This window comes from Nannospalax galili, unplaced genomic scaffold, assembly GCF_000622305.1.
Source record: "Nannospalax galili isolate Female #2095 unplaced genomic scaffold, S.galili_v1.0 scaffold450, whole genome shotgun sequence".
Classification (NCBI taxonomy): domain Eukaryota; kingdom Metazoa; phylum Chordata; class Mammalia; order Rodentia; family Spalacidae; genus Nannospalax; species Nannospalax galili.
The window spans coordinates 1,953,758-1,974,894 of NW_008329134.1; the positions used below are offsets into that span (position 1 = coordinate 1,953,758).

General features: G+C 37.8%; 1 protein-coding gene across 1 annotated transcript in view; it reads right to left on the minus strand.

Annotated features, from left to right (window-relative positions):
- The window catches only part of Hdac9 (histone deacetylase 9), an 897,356-nt gene that overhangs the window by 96,547 nt on the left and 779,672 nt on the right, over nucleotides 1-21,137 (minus strand). The window contains exon 23 of the mRNA XM_008832701.3: nucleotides 20,874-20,992. Within this exon, the coding sequence (XP_008830923.1) occupies nucleotides 20,874-20,992 (119 nt within the window). The remainder of the gene's footprint in view (nucleotides 1-20,873; nucleotides 20,993-21,137) is intronic.

Consider the following 21,137-nt stretch of genomic DNA (forward strand, 5'->3'; position numbering starts at 1 on the left):
AAATTGCCCCTAGTACTTGATAATTTTCCATCATGTCAGTATCTTTGGTGTAATCTCTTTCTACACTGTTAGATTTTTCTTGAATCTCAGTAAAAATGAAAAAGAGAAGTTGAGCACACATGCAGTCGAGGAGAGTGGAGGCTTTCGGAACTGCACTTGGTAGTAACATGAGAACCCCAGGGGAGTTCACTCGGTTGCACTGACAACTTTTTACCTCAGTTCAGTCTAAGGTCCACAAAGGAAAGATTCTCTATTGATGGGATAACCAATTAGCATTTTGATTTGGTGGGAGAAAAGTTTTTATCTCATCCAAAAGTTATGTTTTCAATCAGAGAAACCATAGCAAATATATTCTAAGATTAAAACATGTTTTTTTATTAATAACCATTTGCTTTGTGGAGATTCCAAACCCAAAGCCATACTTTGGAAACATTCCCTATGAAATAACTTCCTAACTCAGCAATCTTCATATTTCTTGATATCATACTCCTTTTCTCCCTTTTAAAGTTAATTTTACATGATACATAAAGACAAAATTGTACCTCTTAATGAGGCATCCTCTGATGTTTAGACACATGGACATATGATGTAATGTTTAAACTAGATCAAATATATCTCCTTAAACATTGAGAACTTTTAAAAATTCTTTCATCTAACTTTCTGAAACATACAGTACACAATTATTATCTATAGTCACCTTACTGTGCAACAACAGAATTTCTTGAACCTAACTGACTTAGTACCCATGGAGCAGCCATTCTCCATCCCCCCCTTTCTCCTAGTCACATCAGCCCCCAGTGACCGATATTCTACTCACAACTTCCATGAGAACATTTTAGATTGAGCATGTAAGTGACGTCACATAGTACTTGTCTTTTTGTGTCTGGTCTATTGCACTTAACATGATGCTCTCCAGTTGCATCTGTGCTGTGGAAAATGACAGGATTTCATTCTTTTTAACTGCAGAGTAGTGTTCTACTGTGTATATGTACCACATTTTCTTTATCCATCAATGTAAGTAGAATTTGAAAGGTTCCACACCTTCCGTACAGAAGAATTTAAAAATTTGGGGGGTTAGTATTTTAAAAGAAGGTACTTTTTAAACATATTGTCTATGAGATTATAAACTATTTTCTCAAAACATTAGACCTTTGGAGTGTCACTATTCAATTTACAGAAAATTCCCATCACAGGGTGAAATTGATAATACTAATCCTTTCATCACAACAGCAACTGAATTGGACTCTTTTTTTTTTTTTTGAAAATGTTTTATTCTCTTTTTTTTTCCTTCATATGTTGGGAATGTGAACTGCAACAGATGTTCATTAAAGATGAATGAATGGATAGGTAGGTAGGTACAGATATACATGTCTAAACAGCACATTGTAAGCATGGCAGCCATGTATGGGTCCATGCTCCAGAGGAAATTCCTTTAAAGGCATGCATGAGATGTGCCTTATTAATTCCTACACTTATAAAAGTCTTTGCTTTTATCTTTATTTGTTCTTGAAGAGACTTACGGGGGAAAAAAAAAACCAAAACAAAACAGAAAGAACATAGGCAGGCATGGACATAGGCAGGAGCATCACATGGAGATGCTCCCAGCTCCTTGTTGGAATGGGGAGAGGGAGACAGTGTTTTAAAACCCAGGTTCTTTTGTTTTTGTTTTTGTTCTAGTTTTAACAGGGTCTCTTTGTAACCCCAGCTCACCTGAAGCTCACTGTGTAGACCTGGCTAATTTTGAATGCACAGAGATCCACCTGTGTGTGTGTCACCACACCCGGCCTAAAACCCCAGATCTTAAAAGGGAATTTAGATGAGGAAAACCTAACATTTGTTTTATAACCACTTCTACTGTTTAATTCTACCCATTTAACACATGTAACAAATAGCAAATGAAAAAAAATTAAGTGAAGGACTGGAGAGGTGGCTCAGCAGTTACCAGCACTGGCTGCTCTTTCCGGTCAGTTTAGTTCCCAACACCCAAATGGCAGCTAACGGCTGTCTATAGCTCCAGTTCCAAGGAATCCAATACCCCCTTCTGGTCTCCACAGGCATTGCATGCATGCGGTGCACTTATGTGCAGGCAAAACACGGATCCACATAAAATAAAAACAAAATAAATTAAAAAATAAAAATTTAGGTGAGTCTAATTCCAGAAACAGAGAATTGTAGCCCATCATTCATGTCTTCTCCAGCACAACAGGCACAAGCTGAATCTAACTCCAAGTGTGATTATTAGATATTCTGCGTATACAGGAGGCAGAAACACAATAAGGATCGAAACCACAGACAGTGTCCTTCAAACAATTGTGGTAAAGTGTATATGGATTTTAGGGAGCATGTGATGCTATGTATTCTCTTCAAGCTATAAATACTTTAAAATACAAAGGGGAAAGGTAAGTCCTACAGTTTTAGCAAAAATATGTTCTCTCTGGTCTTCAAGAATTATTTAGATTTTGAGAAATTGTTCAATAAGCTATCATCTGGGAAGAATTATTTTTTTACCCAATGACAGCCAAGTTTCCTTTTACATCAGAATGTTGGTGACTTATATGTTCATATTTATTTATTACACAGCAGTAAATACATTAAAAATATCACTAGACCTATTTATAAAAAATTCTGTCAGTCAATATTATTTTGGAATTAATTTTCTAGCAGAAAATGTTGGGGAAGACATGTTTTAGGAAATCCAAGGAAGTCAGAGATCATGATTTTAAATTTGAGGGAAAAATAGATGTGGTTTTCTGAATTGAATAAACACATGTACTAAATCTTGAGACTGTTGTCTCCAGAGGCAGTTTACAACAGCCTGGTTCTCTATGTTTGCATTTTGTCTGAGGAACTGAGAATGATTTTCCTCATTGGACAGGTTACAGCTCAATTCAACTTCCTTAGTTATTTTTCTATTGACTTTCCTCCTTCCTTGTGGTAAACATCTCAACAGTAGAACTTGCCTCCTGCAGAGTTGAGCCCAGGCAATGCTCTTGCTTCTATAATGCACAAACCCTCTGGAGTGGAGTGTGTCCCCTGTTCACCCTCATTAACAGAATGGTTTTCCTACAGAAAGACTTTTATCCCTAAAAATAAGTCCTAAAAACAGAGAAAATGCTTAAGTCTGATGTTGGGTTTTATTGTGCTTTGTCTGAGGGACAGAGAAGATCAAGCTCAAGAATGAAAAGGAAAACACTGAAGGGAGTCTGGGCAGTTTTAGGAGCACAAGTGAAATACAACACCTAACAGGATGTCTCCACTCCCTTTGAACTTGAGGCTTCCCATAGACGCTACTGATTCCCCTTAGTTATGTGGTGCCAGACATCCAGTGGCACTTCGTGAAGATAAGTTCTTACCTTGTGCTTTAAAGGGTAATGGTGAGTGAATCCTGCTTGACCTAACTGAATGCTCCATCAAAGTCACTGTTAAACTAGGGAAAAGATACATATTTTGCTAGAATCTCAAAGCAATTCATTCTTTTTCTGTGTTTTTTTTCCCCCTCTATCATTAAATGCCAGTAAGTCTTCACATCGCAAAGCAGAAATTTTACATATCTTCTATGTCAAGAATAAAAGTAAGTATTTGTCTATTTATTTTGGAAATAAGAGTCTATAAAACACAAAATACAAACTTGACTCTAATAATTTGTCAGATATTACATTTTTCATAAATAATGGAATTTCCTACATATTAGGAAAAAATAGCATTTTCTTGACTTCTCCCATTTGCATGAACACTTTAAAATTTCTGTTTGGTCCTTTCTGAGGTTCCTTTGATTATCCAAGTAAATAGACGGGCATCTTTAAGGCTATATAGAAGAGGAGTACAGAATCCGTAACAGGACACAGCCGCCCTTCCCATCTATTTAAAATTTGGCTAAACATGATTAAATAATGCTGTATCATTTCCAGGCTTGCATTTGAAGTCTTTCAACAAAACCTCTTGGAAATTTGATGGACCAAGAAGCTTAAGTGTCAAATCAGATGCAAATTCATGCTGTCTAGTCTCACAAGAGAAAAAAAAGTTTTGGAGTCCTGCTGAGGTACAGGGGTATGTGCTACCCTGTTTGTGATTTTCAAATGTAGACATCAGCTAGTTGTATCTCATCACAAATGTCCTCATGAAGAGATAAGACTCATTGAAATAAGTGGCATGGGGAGCTAAGAAAATGTAAAGTGTGGCTCCATTCACGAACTAATCTCCGGAATGGGACTCATGACTTGTTCTTAGGATCATGCCCTGGTTATTTGCATCAACAATAATTCAAGATCTTCCTTGATATCAATCCCTAGCATCCTCCAGCCTCCACTGCTCCCCCAATCCCTCCAGTTTGCACCCTGCTACACCAGCCGCAGTATCCCAGGATCTGCAATCCAGGGATCTTCACAGCTTCTCTTTCCTCTTGGCCCCCTTTTCTCCCTTCCTTCAGTTGACTTAAAATTCATATTTTCTCACGTAAGTGGTTCCTTGCCCGTTTTTGTGATTTCTCATCCCTGGTTACATCCGACTGCCCTTCCCAGAAGTGACAATTACATGACTGTGCTGATGGGTCTCATTGTGAAGTGACATCCATGAACCTCACACTGGCCCTTCAAATTGCTCTAAGACATTTTCCTCTAGTATACTCCCCTTTGCACCCTGTTTTCAAAACTTCACATTTCCTCCCCACTCTTACAGCAATCACTTTCTTATTTCTCTGAGGAAAAAGCTAATCAGGAACTTAGTTCACACATCTTCCGCCTCATGTTAGCATCTGAGCCACAGGCTCTGAACTTTCCACTGTCACTATGGATAAATTCTCACATCTCCAAGGCCAAGCCCTCCATCTTCACACTAGTTCTTGCTCCCTTCACAAATTCAAGGATATTTCTGCAGCAAGTCTTTCCTCCTTCCACAGCCCCATCAATTTTCCTTTTGTAGTAGATCACTACCAGCACTCGTAAATATGTTGTTATTTGATGAATATTACTAATTACTTTTAAAGTGCTCATTGGATCACTCAACTCATTCATTGTTCCACGTATCTGCTCCTTAGAGAGCAAAATTTCTCACAACAGCACAGTTACGCAGTCTACAGTTCCTCTCCTCTCACGATCTGGCTTTTCCCTCACCAAAGCACGTGTTGTTGAGGTCAGCAGTGGCCTCCATGTTAGTAAATTTAATGATAAGTTCTCATCTTGTAAAGTCTATCAACTCCTTTTTGAACCACTTGCTGCAGTTGAGTAGCAGGACAGTGTGCTCTGCTAGCGAACCCAGGGCTCTACAGTGGCTCCTCCTGGCATCATCATCTTAATGGTGGACTGCCCCGCAGCATCCTCCATCTTCAGGTATCTTCTCAACCTGGGCTTGTCTCCTGGGTGATCTCATCTAAGGTTATAGCTTTGTGCTTTGGGCTGTGACGTGGCTCCTGAACTCAAAGGATATTTGTCCAATTGCCTTTTTGATAAATCCATTTGGATGTCTAGGGAGCATTTCAGATCTCATGTTTTCAAAGCTCAACACCTGATTATTATCTTAAACTAGCTTCCATACCACTCTCTGATGTAGTTAACAGCAACTCCTTCCTATGTAGTGCCCAGGCCCCAACTCCGAAGTCAGCCTTTACTCCATCCTAACTCAGTGGGATTTGGTCAAGACCAGCTCAGTTGCCTTCACAATAAACCGGGCTATAGTTACTTCTTACCACTTGCATCACCTGACCTCCATCATTCCACCTTGTGGACCCTTCTGGGGTCCTCCAGCATGTCCTTCCTCATGGACTCTGCCCTGGCCTTTCCCTAGGCCTAGAAGGCTCCTTCCTAAGACAGCGCTTAGCTTCCTCCCTCATCACCTTCAGCTTTTCACACCAATGTCATTTGTGAATGAGGTCATCTCTGACCATCCTCTATAAAATCGTGAATCTCATTTCTTTTAACATAACCTGGCCCTATGCTTGCTTTAATTTTTGTTAGTGGAACACCAATTTTTAATGGAGTCTATTTTTCTTTCTTTTGTTTAGGCTTTAATCACTAGACAATGTTCTCCCAAAGAACTTTCTTCAGTAATGAAATTTGAGTTATCTAATATGGTAAAGGCTAGCTATGTATGACCAACCAACATTTGAAATAATTTAAATTTCAATTTGAAAATCCACATGTGGCCAGTGGGTACCTTGTTAGAGAACAGTTTTAAAATAAGCGGCATGCAAACACAACTTTTTCAGACCTAGGTAACTCAGCATGCACCAGGTCATCATGCATAGAGCAGGTGCCCAATATATATCTGTGGGAATTTAACCATTTTCTTTTCTTTCTGGTTTGATTTCCCTAGATGAACATTAGCAAGCCCACGGTATTCAGATGATGAAGGAAAGAGAGTTTACAATGAACTTGTCTTTATCCTGAAGCTGTTGTGTGAATCACCAGCCACAGGCCTGCAAGTTGTGGCCCTGAAGTGAGAGATTATCACCCCGCTGTTTCGAATCTGCAGCTTTATCTCTGCTTCCCACCACTATCACTGTTAGAATGAAAAGAAAGGCAAGAGTTCAGTGGGAGAGCCTAGAGACTGAGTGTGTGCCTGTCTACTATCCCTGCCTCAGTCACACAGATAACAAAATGATAATTCTGTTGTTCAGTGTTTGAAACTACTTGAAATGCTGGGTAAGCACTCAACACTCAACTTAAGAGGCCAGATATAAGAAGCAACAGCTAACTAATGCCTGAGAGGCAGGGCACTAAAAATAATTAAAACAAAACAAAGGATCTGATATAAGTTTTCACTTCTTAAACTCAATATCTGCTACATACAGAATACAAATCTCACTTTTCCATCAAGATAGACGTTTCATCAGTTATCAATGGAACAAATAGATCTTGATAGCACTGTTTGGGCAGACCACAATCTGATGTGCCTTCCTTCGTCTTCTGAAAGTCTCTCTCTCTCTCTCTCTCTCTCAATTAAACAAACCATGCATACCAGGCAAGCACTCTGTTACTGAGGTGTATCTTCAGACTTCTTTTTTATTTATTACCAAACATAGTCTTGTCTTAGTAAGTTGTTGAGACCGACCTTGAGCTTACTCTGTAGTCCAAGCAGCTCTTAGACCTGTCTTCCTGTCTCAGCCTCCTGAGTAACTGGATTACAGGTCTGCACCACTGGGCCCATTGTGAACTTATTTCTGTGCTGTCATTCTTCTTTCTCTACTTTGCAACCTTTAATAAGACACTGTGAGAGAATTGATACTCAGAGCCCAAGTTCGCCTCTGAAGGGCTTTGTAAGGCAGGACCTAGGTTTTTCAAAGGGGAGAGCATTATGCATTCAATATACAAGGTGCCAATTCTAGGGCAGAAGGAAAAACAGAAAAATAGGAGAGAGAGAGAGAGAGAGAGAGAGAGAGAGAGAGAGAGACTTGTTTACAAGTCCAGTTTCTTATATGGAATATAAACTGAAAATACAGTCCACCTACAGATCCTGATTGCTCACAGCTTTGGTTGTTTCTTAGCATTTTTATGCATTTCTGTCCTCATTCTTAAATGGGGATCATGATAAGATTGCTTCTCTTATGGAATTATTATAAAGTTTAATGGGAGTAAATTGAATTTACTAGAGATTATAAGGAATTATCATAAGCCCTTGTAGCTCTTGCTGTCCAGACAGAGCATTTAACAGCTTGTACTGAATGGCCCAAACTCTTTTTTTTTCAGTGGAAGACTGAAGAAATCAGCCCTTTCAATAGTTAAGTGTCTGAGTGAAGGAGAGAAGGAACATTTATCTCCTACTTCTTTGCTCCTAATCTGCCACTGGAAACGACACCCCATTTCTTCTTTCTTAGCTTATTTGATTTTGCTTTCTGATATAAGGGTTCATTAAATGTGCCTTGTCTGGAGTCCACTACGGCTGGTCTTTAACTTGCTGTGGTCTGCCTCTGCCTCCTGAGTGCTGGGATTGCGGTCAAAGGAAGTCTGCCCAGCACATCATTTCCTCTGACTGCTTTCCATTCTTCTTTTTATTGTTACATGGGGAAAAAAAGGTATAATTCAACTGAGGAGAACTGGAGGATGAAACTCTAGACTTGGGTGCAAGTAAGAAGTTTCTTACTCTACTGTTCAGGTCTTCTCGGCATACACATAGGGATCATCAGATAGCTCTACTGTAAGTCTCTACATATCCCAGAGGCATTGAATGCTCCCTTCACCCTTCCAGGCTGTCTCAGCACCAATGTCTGTCCTATATGCAGATGGCTCTAGGGCCGCCCTAGACAAATAGATGGCTGGTACAGGAGCCTTCTACTTCCAATTGATGAAGGTTCAAACCTTTGGTGATTCCTCTGTTGAATAAAGTATTCTTCGAAATTGCCAAATAGCTGAACAGCACTCCTGGAGGAAGTGTTAGCAGAGCTGGGTCCAGGTTGCGCTGGGGAGGATGAGAACCCAGACTCTGCAGCATCCTTAGACTACAACTTTGGCCTGGTACTTACACTGTGAAGTCTAGTACTTCATGATTTACTCAAGGGCCTGCAGTGGTGTCTTTCCCTAATTGCTGAGCTCATTTTGCACCCTAGTGCCAAATAGTCCCCTGGAGACTACTGAGTAAAACAACAGGCAAAGTTCCAATGACCATCACAGATCCTTAATGAAATGCAGCTTTTAGGGCAGACGACCTTCCTGGAACCATCCCAAGTAGCCGGACACTCCTGTTTTCTTTAGGCACTTCACGGGACTGGCAGTTACTGAAATTGCTCCATTTACTAAAGGATTCCCTCTGCTGGCTACTTGAGCAATGAAGTGGTTTTAGGGACTCTTCTGTGTGCTTTATTTAGATAATTATCCTAAAACAGGAAAGAAAATATTGTGCATAAAGGATAGTGCTAGGGGGAGAAATTTTTGACTAAATATAACAATGTCTGAGAAAACTGTTTATAGTAGACCCAGAAAACTGCAAATAAATGAACAGAGCTTGCAATGTATTTTGAATCTGAGATAAGAGATTCTAAATGAGACTGTTGGGTATTATATAGCACAAAATCATGTGCTATGAAACTTAGATCAGAGCTACGCAGTGAAATATCCTAAACTGTTAGAGCTAAAGGTCAGCCAAATAAAGTCAATCCTGCCAGTATTACCTGGGCCTGACTGACTAGGACCTTTGTCTGTCACAACTTCCACCTGTCTATCTTTCTGTTTTTCATTTTCATTGAAAATTCGTATCATGTGCCGACAAAGAGAAATACATAGATAAATATTTCTGGTAAAAGGCTGTGATAAATTTCTTTACCTCATAGCTTTAAAAAGCTACTCTGGGGAAGGTCATAATATAACCCTATCTCGATAGAAATGCGTCCTCTCTTTTAGTCCTTATTTTTTTTTTCGTGAGCAACAAGATGAGCCTTGCTTCCTCTGTATGAAAATCTTTGAACTGTTCATGGCCATACACCAAATGAACAAGTTTCTTATATACGGGGACTTTCATAGGCCTGTACTATTGGCATGTGCTATGCAGCTAGACTGACTCCATCTTATGAAAAGGCCTGAGGGATTCATTCTGTGGACAAACACAGTCTTCCAAACTCTACAACTCATGTCTTTCAGGCTGTGGTTAACAGTTGCTCATTATTTCTGTTTTCAGCTGTAAGTTACTTTGACGCTCTGAACAGTCAGATAGCTGGGGCTCAAGATGGTGCTCCCTGATAGGACACTTGACTAACATGTACAATGCACTGGGTTTTAGCCCTAGCACTGAAAAAACAAAAAGAGCTCTATGTTGATGACAAGACACAAGGCTACCTGGTGGCACATGCCTGTAATTCCAGACACTGCGAAGGCAACAACAACAAATTTCTGTTGTGTTCGACGGAAGGGAAAGGCCGGGCCAGAGGTAGCAGCTGTGCACTGGCTCAGGAAAACCTCTCTCCTGACTTGTGCTGCTGCCCAGGTAGATGATGCAGACAGTCCCAGAGCAACATCAGCTCGAAGTTTTCTCACATGCTGACTGGGGTACTTTGTGCTGTGGCTCAACAGTGCTCAGTGCCCATCTTCAATAAGATCGTATCTAGTAATCTGAGACCTGGGCATCTCCACTCTTGTCTCTTCCTCCTGTGTGGGCTCTCGAGTACGCAGCAAATTGAAAGCATCTGCCAAGCCTCTGAGGAAGATGCAGACTCAGCTGCAATGATGCTGCCCATTCTTGGGATTTTTTTGCTTTGAGAACCTTCTTTTTAATGTCACCTTGGCACTGGTGTACTTGGCTTCAAGTTTTTCTTCTTGTCTGATAACTTAGTCCTTTTAGTTGCTGTTTTGCAAGATGGTAAAGAGCAAAGTCTTGTCTTTCTTAAACAATTTAGGAGAAAATTGTACATTTCTCTCCTGTCACTTTTCATATAGTGTATTTAAAATATATTAAATTCTAAGCTCTAGAGAAAGCCTATTTAAAACAGAGTTCTTTTCTGCCAATGGATCAAGTACAGTTTGTGGTATCCTACCAAGTAACAATTGAGGTTATGTGGGCCAAGAGAAAAGGAAGTGATTCTTGGTTTGAAACTATTGCAGGAAAACATTGGCTAGAAGAGGCTAATATCTATCACTCTCGGGAATCACAATCGCGCTAGTGTGAGAATTACTACAGTTCTCAGTGATTTGTCTGTGGCCATGAATCCCACTGTCACATGTGATAAACCCAGAGTTTCTGTTGGAGAGGGGAAGTCATGTCCTTGTAAAAAAGGAATTATAATTAATTAATGACTTCAAATTTTTCAGATGTTTTAAATATTTAACTTGTTAAACATTATGCCTCTTTAGTGTTAATTTTTATATAAGATTAAAAAAATCTTAACATATGAACTCTGATCCTAGCTTATATAGAAATAATATGATCCCTAAATTTAATATGCTTAATATCATGGATGCCTTAGTATTCATTGAGTGTCAAGTTTACAAACATTTTCTGGTCATTCATTACTTCACTGATACTCATAATGGCTCTAACTTACACAACACAGACATAATATGTGTTATTTCTATTTAAGGGAAAAAATAAAAAGACACAGGAAAGTGAGATGTTAACTATTTAGACCCAAACAATCAATCAGTCATCTCTAGATCCTGGGTGCTTTCTTTCGCCAATGAGTCCATTGGTTCTCAATGCACGGATCTTGGTCTAAGACTATCAGCACCCCTGGAAAAATGCAAATTGCAGGCTTCACTCCAGACCTACTAAATGAGAAATTCTGGGGCAAGGCTCAGCCACCTAATAAGCTCTCCTGGTAAGGCAGATGCCTGTTAGCTTGGAAACTACTACATTACTGTAGAAACTCTGATCCATGGGAATATTGAAAGGAAAATGTCCTTTGGATGCAAGGAATACATTCATTACTCATAACTTCCTTGATTGCTTTATCAGCTACACAAGGCTTATAGGTATTTCTTGGTCATACATTTCCAGTTTATTCACTTATATTATTGTCAGAAACCTATAACATCACTTAACAACTTCTTAGATGGATTCTTTTTGTATTGATCTGATTTGTAAAAGGAATCAGAAACTGCTGTGGTTTGATTGTAATATCTCCCAAAGGCTCATTTGAAAGCTAAGTCTCCAACACAGTGTTCAGAGGTGGGGTTTTGAGGGGAAGTGAATGGATCATAACGACACAGGACTAAGCAATGAATTCATTCTTTAGTGGATGTATAATTGAATAAACTATTGGGGAATGGCAGAAACTGTAGAAGGTAGGGCTCCACTGGAGGAAGTGGATCACTAGGGGTGTGCCTTTGAAGGAATATCTTATCATTGGCGTCTTTCTCTTAGTCTTTCTCTGAAGCTATGAGCTAAGCAAGCAGCTTTGCCCTAACACACCTCCTGGCAGGATCCTCTGCCTCTCCACAGACCTATAGTAATGGAGTATATGGAAACCTGGGTGAAACCTCTAAAATACTTTGTTTCCTTGGTATTTTGTCACAATGATGGAGAATGACAAAAACAGAAACCAATTATCTTGCTAATAGTAATCATTATAGCGAAGTTACAGCCTTTCCTCATGGATCTTTCAAGAAAAGGAAGAACTTTAATCTGAGAAAATCCACAGTAAAAAAATCTATTTTTAAAAATATCCCTGATAACATTATTACTTTTAATTTAGTCAAAATTGAATCAATAGAAATCTGGAAAGAAAATACAAAATGGAAATCTAAGCTCTAGTTTTAGCATGACATTTTGTCTGTGACCTTTAAAAAAATCTCAAAAAATAAAATATTGTATTTCATTGAATCTAAGATGCCATCAATTGTGGCACAAAATAATTGTGACCATAGTTTCATATGCTATGTTATCAAATTAGGAAAGCAAGGCTAGTCTAACAATGAAATGCCACTGAATGTAAGTGGTTTTCTAATGACAGACATGTTAAAGTATGAAAAACATGCATGTTCATATGAATAATGTATTGTATACATTTTAATGTAGAATTGCAGTTGGCAACCTCTTTTATGGCATGCTCAGCTCTTGTATTTTCTTTTCATAAGCAATTTTGATAGAGCCTCATTTAAAGTATAGTTATAGTGATTTTGCTCTTCAAAGTTAAACAATAGTCATTCTAGCCTAAGGATGGTTTTATGGAAACTAAACACTCAAGGTGGTAAATATTTTTCTGTAACTTGGTTTTTGGATTATTGCAATTGAGTGAAAAAATGAAAAAGTAATAGCTTAAACAAAGGGCATTCATTCACTTGAGTAAATCCTTTTTGGTTGTCATTAGAAATAACATCATTTCCAAGTCTAACATATGCTAATTTTATGGTGATATCTTTCCTTAATTAGCTATGTTTTTCTTTAAATTACTTTTACACATATAAGCGGATGATGTTGTATAAATTCATAAATTTCTTAGAGACCTGTATCCTCTACTTTTGTGAGGGACCACGCAGCATATGAGGATTCAACAAAGTAAGGTTCTGATGCATAGCAATATTGAGCCGAAGCCTAAAATGCTGCCTGATTGTTTTTGTACTAAGTAGGGAAAATGGTGTGCAAACTGGGGGTATTTTTAGTAACTCTCTAAACCTACTGGAAAATATCTGCAGGTGGAAGTCAAGAGACATAAAATCAGATTATGGTTTTGTTATTCTTTTGCTCTGTAACTTGAGCAAGGCACTTTTTCTAAAATTAGAAAATTAAATGACTGTTAAATCCTTTTTAATGATTTTGGGGAAAAAAAATCCAAGAATATAATAATAATAGTGAAAATAGTAATAGCATAAAAATACAAAAAGGGGTACTTTAAACATCTTATTCAGTCATAAAACGAAAATAAGCAAAACAGAGAAATGTTGAGCATGCGCTTTGCACAGACCAGACAAAATGATTTCTAGCAGGCATCATTGTTGTAGTATTAATAATGATCTCATTCCCAAGATGAAATCAGTGTTCCTGTTTTAGTAAAAAAAAAACATAGTCTGTATGAATTTTTAGTCATCCTGAGGGCCTAAGATCAATGACTTGGGTATTATTTTCTTCATTCATTCTTTCAATAGTTTGCTGTCTATAGATGTACTATAGACACTATAGAACTCCACAGCTTCACTCTAGCAGTTTTTACTGAATTCTTCAGGATTTTGTATACATAGAATTATGTCATCTGCAGAGAGAATGTAACGTTCTTCTTCCTGAACAGATGTCTTTGGTTCCTTTTCTTGTTCCTTTGCTCTCCTTAGCATTTCTAGTACTAGGATGAATCTATTTATCAAATGTAGCATCCTCATCTTGTTCCTGATCATAAAGGGAAAACATTCATCACTTCACCATTGAGTGTATTAGCTGAACAGCTGAGAATTTTTATCATGAAAGCAATGCATTTTCTGTTTCTTTCGAGATATTGCATGGTTTTGTCCTCCATTCTGTTAACAAGGTGTTCTCACATTTATTTATTTGCCTGTAATGAACTACTCTTATATCCATTAATAAATCCCACTTCTTCATGGTGCAGCATCTTCTTAACGTGCGATTGAATTAAACTTTATAATGTTTTGTCGAGGTTTTTTTTCCTGGTTCTTGACTGTGTCCAGATCAATTGTTTAAAAGGCATAACTGTAAAAAAATTTGTTCTGTATCATATGAAAATGTGGAGTAGAGGGCCCCTCAACATAGCAAAATAAAATGCAGTGTTTAGACAGGCAGATTCTGACTGTAGCCTTACCACAAAGAAATCATACTTTATTTTCTTTTAAAAAATGACATTTATTCCAATTTGATTTATTATAAAGTAGTCATACATACAGATAAAGATACTTGAGATGCAAGCACTTCTTTTATTAAACTGGTTTTGTTTCATTTCTTTGAGATAGGATCTCATGTATCCCAGCCTGCTATCAAATTCACTAGGTTGCCAAGGATATGAGCTTGAACTTTTGATCCTCCTGCTCCACCTCCCAAGAGCTGTGATCACAGGTGTGTGCTTTCACGACTGGTGTATCTGGTGCCAGGGATCAAATCCAGGGTTTTGTACATGTGACGAATGCATTCTATCAAACAAGTTTCAGTCAGTAACTAAAATTATTTCAATTGAACCAACAACTCAGTTACTATTTCCCTAGAGTCTTGCATTACTTCCAAGGATTTCTGGCTGTTCTCCTATCTCAGGTAATAAAAACTGACAATATCTTCAAAGAAGTTGCATTATTTTTAATTAATGCTATGTTTAGAAAACTTGAAAATATATCAACAGTAAAATTCAAGTATATTAACTCCCATCCCAAATTATTTATTACTTATAGATATTATTATTATCTTTCTACTCACTGAAAATTTTCTACTCATGTGATTTATTTGGGCATAATGACACATGATTATAATTATGGCTAAGATGGAAGGATCACAAATTTCAGGCCAGCATGGGCACAAGGGTATCCTAACACACGTACAGATACACACAGTCACAGACACAGATACAGTCACACAGACACACAGACACACACAGACATACAGACAGACACACACACACACACACTGCTCTTCCGTAGTAATTATTCATGTTTATTTAAAGCTTAATGTTTAAAGAAATCAATAATCTTCCAGTCCTGCTTTGCAAAGCAGAGATAAAATGAGTTTATCTTACTAATTAGAATCTAACAGGTGTTGATGGCTGGGATAGACATTCTGATCAAGACCCACAGTTACAAGGAAGCCATGACATCCTCACTTAATTCTTACATTCTTATCAATATTATTCTTATTAAGGGAAGATATTTAAGTCTATTGTCAGGAACAATTTTCAGAAACACAGATTTGTGCTAATTAAAATATTATGAGATATGAACATGTGGCAAAAAATAAAAGAAGAAGTGGTAGTGACTCGGAAACAGCAAAGACAAAAAAATAAAGAAAGAAATCCTAATTCACAGAATATTAAATATAGTAGAAACATCTACATATCAGCTTTAAAAAACACTTTAGACTCTGTGCCAGGCACTGGGCTGGTTTCTGAAAACAGCACAAAAACATACAAAGAAAACTTGATTTGAAGGTAGCTGGATGGTAGAAAGCTTTGGATAATCAACGCTACTTGGTTTTCTCCAGTTTTCACTCTAATATGAAGGAGCACAAGCAGATAAAGTTTTGGATTAGGTTAATCCTTCATGCAGTATTAGCTGCTAGCTGTCTTCTAGATGTGTTCTCTACCCTTGTCTGTGGCTTGGCATGCTATCATTAGAAGAAGCCAACATATCGATTCCTCAATTGCAGATACAACCCACAGACTTTCCACAGTAGTTGAAATAATATACAAAAAATTCAATTAAAACAAAGTAAAAAAAAGAAATATATTCATTTTGACAGAAAAGGACTAATCACGCAATAAATAAAGAATATAAGTTAATGTAATCAGACTCTAAGTTTGGAGTATTGAGAAGAAGAGTAGTGATTTAGAAAATGAACAATTTAAGGTAGATAGCCTTTGGTGAGAAAGAATAAGTAAAAACACAAGTCAGTTTCAACAAAATGTATTTGTTCTGGTTCATGTCATATTCAACTCTGTCAATCGATAAAATGTGTAGATGGAGGGCACTTTGAGCTACATCCATCCATGCACGTATTGCACAGAGATGAAGTGTTATGAACAGAGGGTGTGGTGAAGATAGCCTTATGTATTGAACAAGTTTGTTTCTTTGCACTCATTTGCTGTTTGGATTAGGATTCAGTTTTCCAGAGATTTATTTTTAGAGGGACAACTAATCAGGAAATATGTTTCTTCCCTGAGCATAACTCACAGTAAAGTATGAATTCATTCAAGCAGATGCATATCCTTAAAGGATGCTTTCTCCCTGTCATACACATGTTCCTAAAAGTGGGGAGATGCTTTCCAAAGGTAGAAAAGTAACTTTTAATCTAGGGGACAACAGTAATACAAGTCTCTAAGATATGTTATTTGATTTCCTCCCTTCAACTATTACTTGTTAAAAATATTGCTTTATTCTCTGGGGGAAAATGGTTTCTATCCCAAGGACCGTAAAATGTTTATTAAAACAAAAATTGTATGTGCCTGTAAAAGAATATATATTTTATCTGATATGCCTATCATCTTACAATGTCTTTTGTTTCATTCCAAAAGAAAAATATTCTAGCACATGTGACAAAAGCTATTTGCCCACAGAAATTCACTATCAGATACCGAGGAAAGTAGAGAACATTCACATCTATTGGAAAGGAAGATAAGTTTTAAAAATGAATTTGAACTAAAGAGCTTTTGCTTTTAAAGTTAGTAACACTGCAAAGCTGAGGATATGACAAGAAAGCCTTTTATTGCCTGAACACCGGCTAGTTGCCATAGCAATCTTCCTAAACTCTATCATGAAAACAATTTAGAAAAGATAAACATAGTTTCAAGATCACATTTGATAACGGATGTGGTAGTTTGAATGAGAAATCTCACTCATATGCCTAAATATTTGAACACTTTCTCCCCAGTTGGTGGCACTGTTAGGAGTTACAGGCTTGCTGGGGAAGTACATCACTAGGGGTGGGCTTTGAGAGTTCATAGCTGAGCCCCACTTCCATTTCATGCCCTGCTCTGTGTTTGTCATTGAAGATGTGAGCTCTCTCCTGCTTCCATGCCTCCCTGCTGTGATGGACTCTTATCCCTCTGGAACTGCAGGCCAAAATAAATTCTTTATTCCATAAGTCACTTTTGGTCATGGTGTTTATCACAACAACAGAAAAATAACTAATACACTAAGATTAGGGCAGAAAGCACTGCTTTTTATATCGGAACTTATCCTGTCCTCAAAAGAATATAAATTCTAAATAAATAATTCTAATACTCAACTTTGAAAAAGCTTTCAATTTTAGCACAAACCAGTCGAACATCAGTGTGTAGTTTCACAGCAAAGACCACAACACATAAAGGAATGAGAGACGAAAGAAGAGAACGCTGGTCATGAACTACCTTTAGTTTAAAATCCCCTCCCCATTTTTGTAATAGCATCAGCTGTTCTTTTTCCTTTTAAAATCGGGCAGTTATTTAGATGTTTAAAATAAACAAAATTCATTGTTGCTTTGACTTGGATCTTTCTTTTCTTTTCAAAAGTATAAAACAAAGCCCTTTAAAAACTCAAGTCAACATGCCAAAGAAATAAATTTTGGCATGTCTGAAATGATGGTATCCTCAAAATTGCTCTCTCTGATCAAATCATCAAATATTTTACTATTTGGAGCAAAAATTAGTTTACCCAGAATTGAAAAAGTTTAGCAGACCATTTGTTTTTGTATTGTTTAGTTACAATTTACTTTAGATTTATACACCATTTCTAACATCCCTGTGAGACTCCCCACACTTGGAGAATGACATCTAGCATGCCACAGTGATTGCTCAACTTTAATTGCCTATCAGATTGAAAAGAAATACATCTGCCAGGTGATATGAAAGCAAGCAAAGCAAGCTTGGTGAACCATTTGGGGATTATGCTCATGGCTGTCAGGTAATCTCAGCTTCCAGCCAGTTAGTGTAGTGGCTTCTATAGTAAACAGAGCCAGAAAACTGAAGCCTCCCTCAGATATTGTAAACAATTACCCAGAGATGGGAGCTGTCATTTATGCTGTCACAGAAGAGTCTTATAGATCTTGGGCCCCAATATGACCTCTCTTGAGTGTGACTCAAATTTTCTATTCTTATAGTTGTTATAATGATTTTGTCCTCAGAAGGAAAACCCGATATATGGTTATGGTGGTTTGGATATGAAATGTTCCTCCACAGGCTCATGTGTTTGAACACTTGATCTGCAGTTGGTGTTATTGTTTGGAGAGGTTATGGAATTATTAGGACATGGAGCCTTGCAGAGGAAGTATGTCACTGAGGGCCTCACTCCACTTCCAGTTTGCCCTATCAGCTTCTGGTGTGATGAAATATGAAATGTGATTGGCCAGATTCCTGCTCCAGCCATCTGCTGTCGTGCCTGCCACAGTACAGTAGACTCTCCTTCGAGATCCACAACCCAAAACAAGCGTTTTCTTCCATAAGTTGCTTTTGGTTTTGGTATTTTAATCACAGCAACAAAAAAGTAACTAATGCAATGGCTCATGCAACTTCAACTCACTAAAAATCCGTAAGCACTTTTAACACCAGTTAAGAAATATGTGAACTATTTTGATACCTTAGTCATTTTGCATTCTAAGATCCTCTCTTTCCATTGTGTATGCTTCATATTTAATGGCAAAAAGTTAACAAAAGGGCAATTATTAAATTACTGATAGCTTAGTTCTGGTTGCTTCTAAGTAATAGCCTCTTGAGAAGAAAAGACCACCAAGGAAGGAAATAGATATGCAGGGACTACAAATTGGTGAAGAGAAGGTAAGCAGTTTTCTATTCAAATTTATTCTGGGATAGAAAGAAATGAAAAGCTTTTTAAAATGGATAAAATTATCTTTTAGTAGATTTAAAATATTGGAGGTTTCATTGCATTTTGTTTGATTTTAAAATCTGGGTCTGAGCTATACCTCAGAGGCCAACATATTAACTACTTAGTCCCACTCAAGCCTGCTCATGATTCTATGGGGAAGGAGAGGGAATGTAAGAGGTAGGGTCTAGAGGGAGGTCTTTAGGTGACTAGAGGTGTGCTTTTGAAGAAAATGCAACCCCTCCCCCATGCCTTCTCCTCTCTTTTTGTCCCTGCCCTTGAGGTAAAGGTTTATGCTCTTCCACTTTCACCTCAACATAATGTGCTGCCTTATCACAAGTCACAAAGCAATGTGATGACTGACGATGGACTGAAACAGCACAAGCTGTGAGCCAAAGCAAAACTCCTCCATTCTGCAGGTTGGTTGATGCTAGCTATGTTATTAAAGCAATGGAAAGCTAACTGATACAGCAAAGCAAAAAGTGGTAGAGCCTACCTTCTTTATGTCCATAACCAAGAGGAATTATATTATTACTGTTTCCTATTCTACTTTCCAATGTGACATTTGAGATTTGAAACTTATTTATCCAACTCTAAACACAAAGATTAGTCCCTTTTATCTAGTTTTGAGAAATGGACATGTTAATCCTCAACTCTTAGCAAGCAGAAAGATTCAAAGACCGACATTCCTCCCTCCTGAGGGAGGCTCTTGGATGTCAGGACAAGGACTACCTTTTCTAGATTTCCGTCTTTGTTCTTCATGTGTTTTGTATCATTTGGATTTTCTTAATTCAAGCACAATTTTATTTTCCTTTATTTAAACTAAACTAGTCTCCAGCCTTGACCAAAATGAGTTTTATCTGCAATGGAAAGACTGGCTTGTATTGGAGTTGCATTCCATGAAAACAACAACAAAAGACCATAAAGATATCTAATGTGAGCAAACACCTCTGTGTTCAATTTTACAAGAATTATGCATTGTCATTTTTTTGTCTGTGTGGGGATGCCTGTTTTAATATGTTTTCGAGAGACAACAAGGCACCAAGAACCCTGAGTAAATAATAGATGTTAAAAATAGCCACTACCTAACAATGTTACTGGAATAATTAGAGTACAGAGAACTCTCTCACATGAGCAGCCAACTAGAAACAAAGGTTGGCATGAAGCGGTTTCTTGGTTCTTTCTGAATTAGTGTACTGCACTTCTTCCAAACTCATCTCTCCCGCTTCAAACTGCTCGGGTTGTTTTCATTTTGTTTGCTTTTCAACTCCCCTTAAAATGCACATTACTGGGCCCCATCCTTTGTGCAATTTTTACATTTTTTTCTTTTTTCAATAGATACACATAGTGCCAATGTATAAACACAAATATAAATATAGCCATAAGCACGGGCTATGCAGATGCTTTCTTTTACACTCAGAGCAAGGAAATTTTTCTTAAAGATCATGTTCTTTATAGCCCAATTCCACTGAGTTGTAGTCTTCAAATGCAATAAAACACAAAATTCATTTCTTTGTTGGTACCTTCAGGACTGCCATAGCACTGCTGAGTATGGGGACAGTGTTTTTGTACTTGAACCTGGATGGACATAACATTATTGGAAAGTAGAAATTTCCACCTCATGTACAATGGAATAAAATTAATGACTACATTCTCTTTGCAAAAAATAAAAATAAAAGCTACCCAGGAGCTTCTCTAGACAGATGACATCCCAGATCAGTTACCGTTACCGTACTATAAACAGAAGCCCTTGACTTCGGTCATTAAAGGAAAAAGCAAGACTCCTGAAAGGCATCAAAGTTCTGACATGTCAGACAAGTCCACCATAGCAAACCATTTTGCTTTTCTTCAAAGTCATTTTTCTACAGACACAAAGCTAACAGGTCAATAACTATTATGAGAATCATTTTCAAACATCTTACCAGAGCTTTCTGGATTCATGTAAAAGGTGTTGCCTATCTTAAAGACCTAAAATGTGTATGATGATGTGGCATTTCATGAAGTCTGGAAAGAGATACTTGCATTTTGCTGTCACTTTGTAACCCCCTAGGGGAGGGGTATGACCTTCCAATGCATCAAATCCAGCAGAAACCAGGACCACGTCTGGATCAAACTCTTTGGCCACAGGCATCACGACAGACCTGTACAGTGAAAAGGCAACAGTCATACATGGAAAAAGTAAATACTTATAAGACTGTTCAGTGAAAACCACTTGAGAAAGCTTTGAGTATTTCCTGAGCTGGGGGTGGGGTGGGGTGGTGGGGAGGGATGGGCACTGAGACTGGA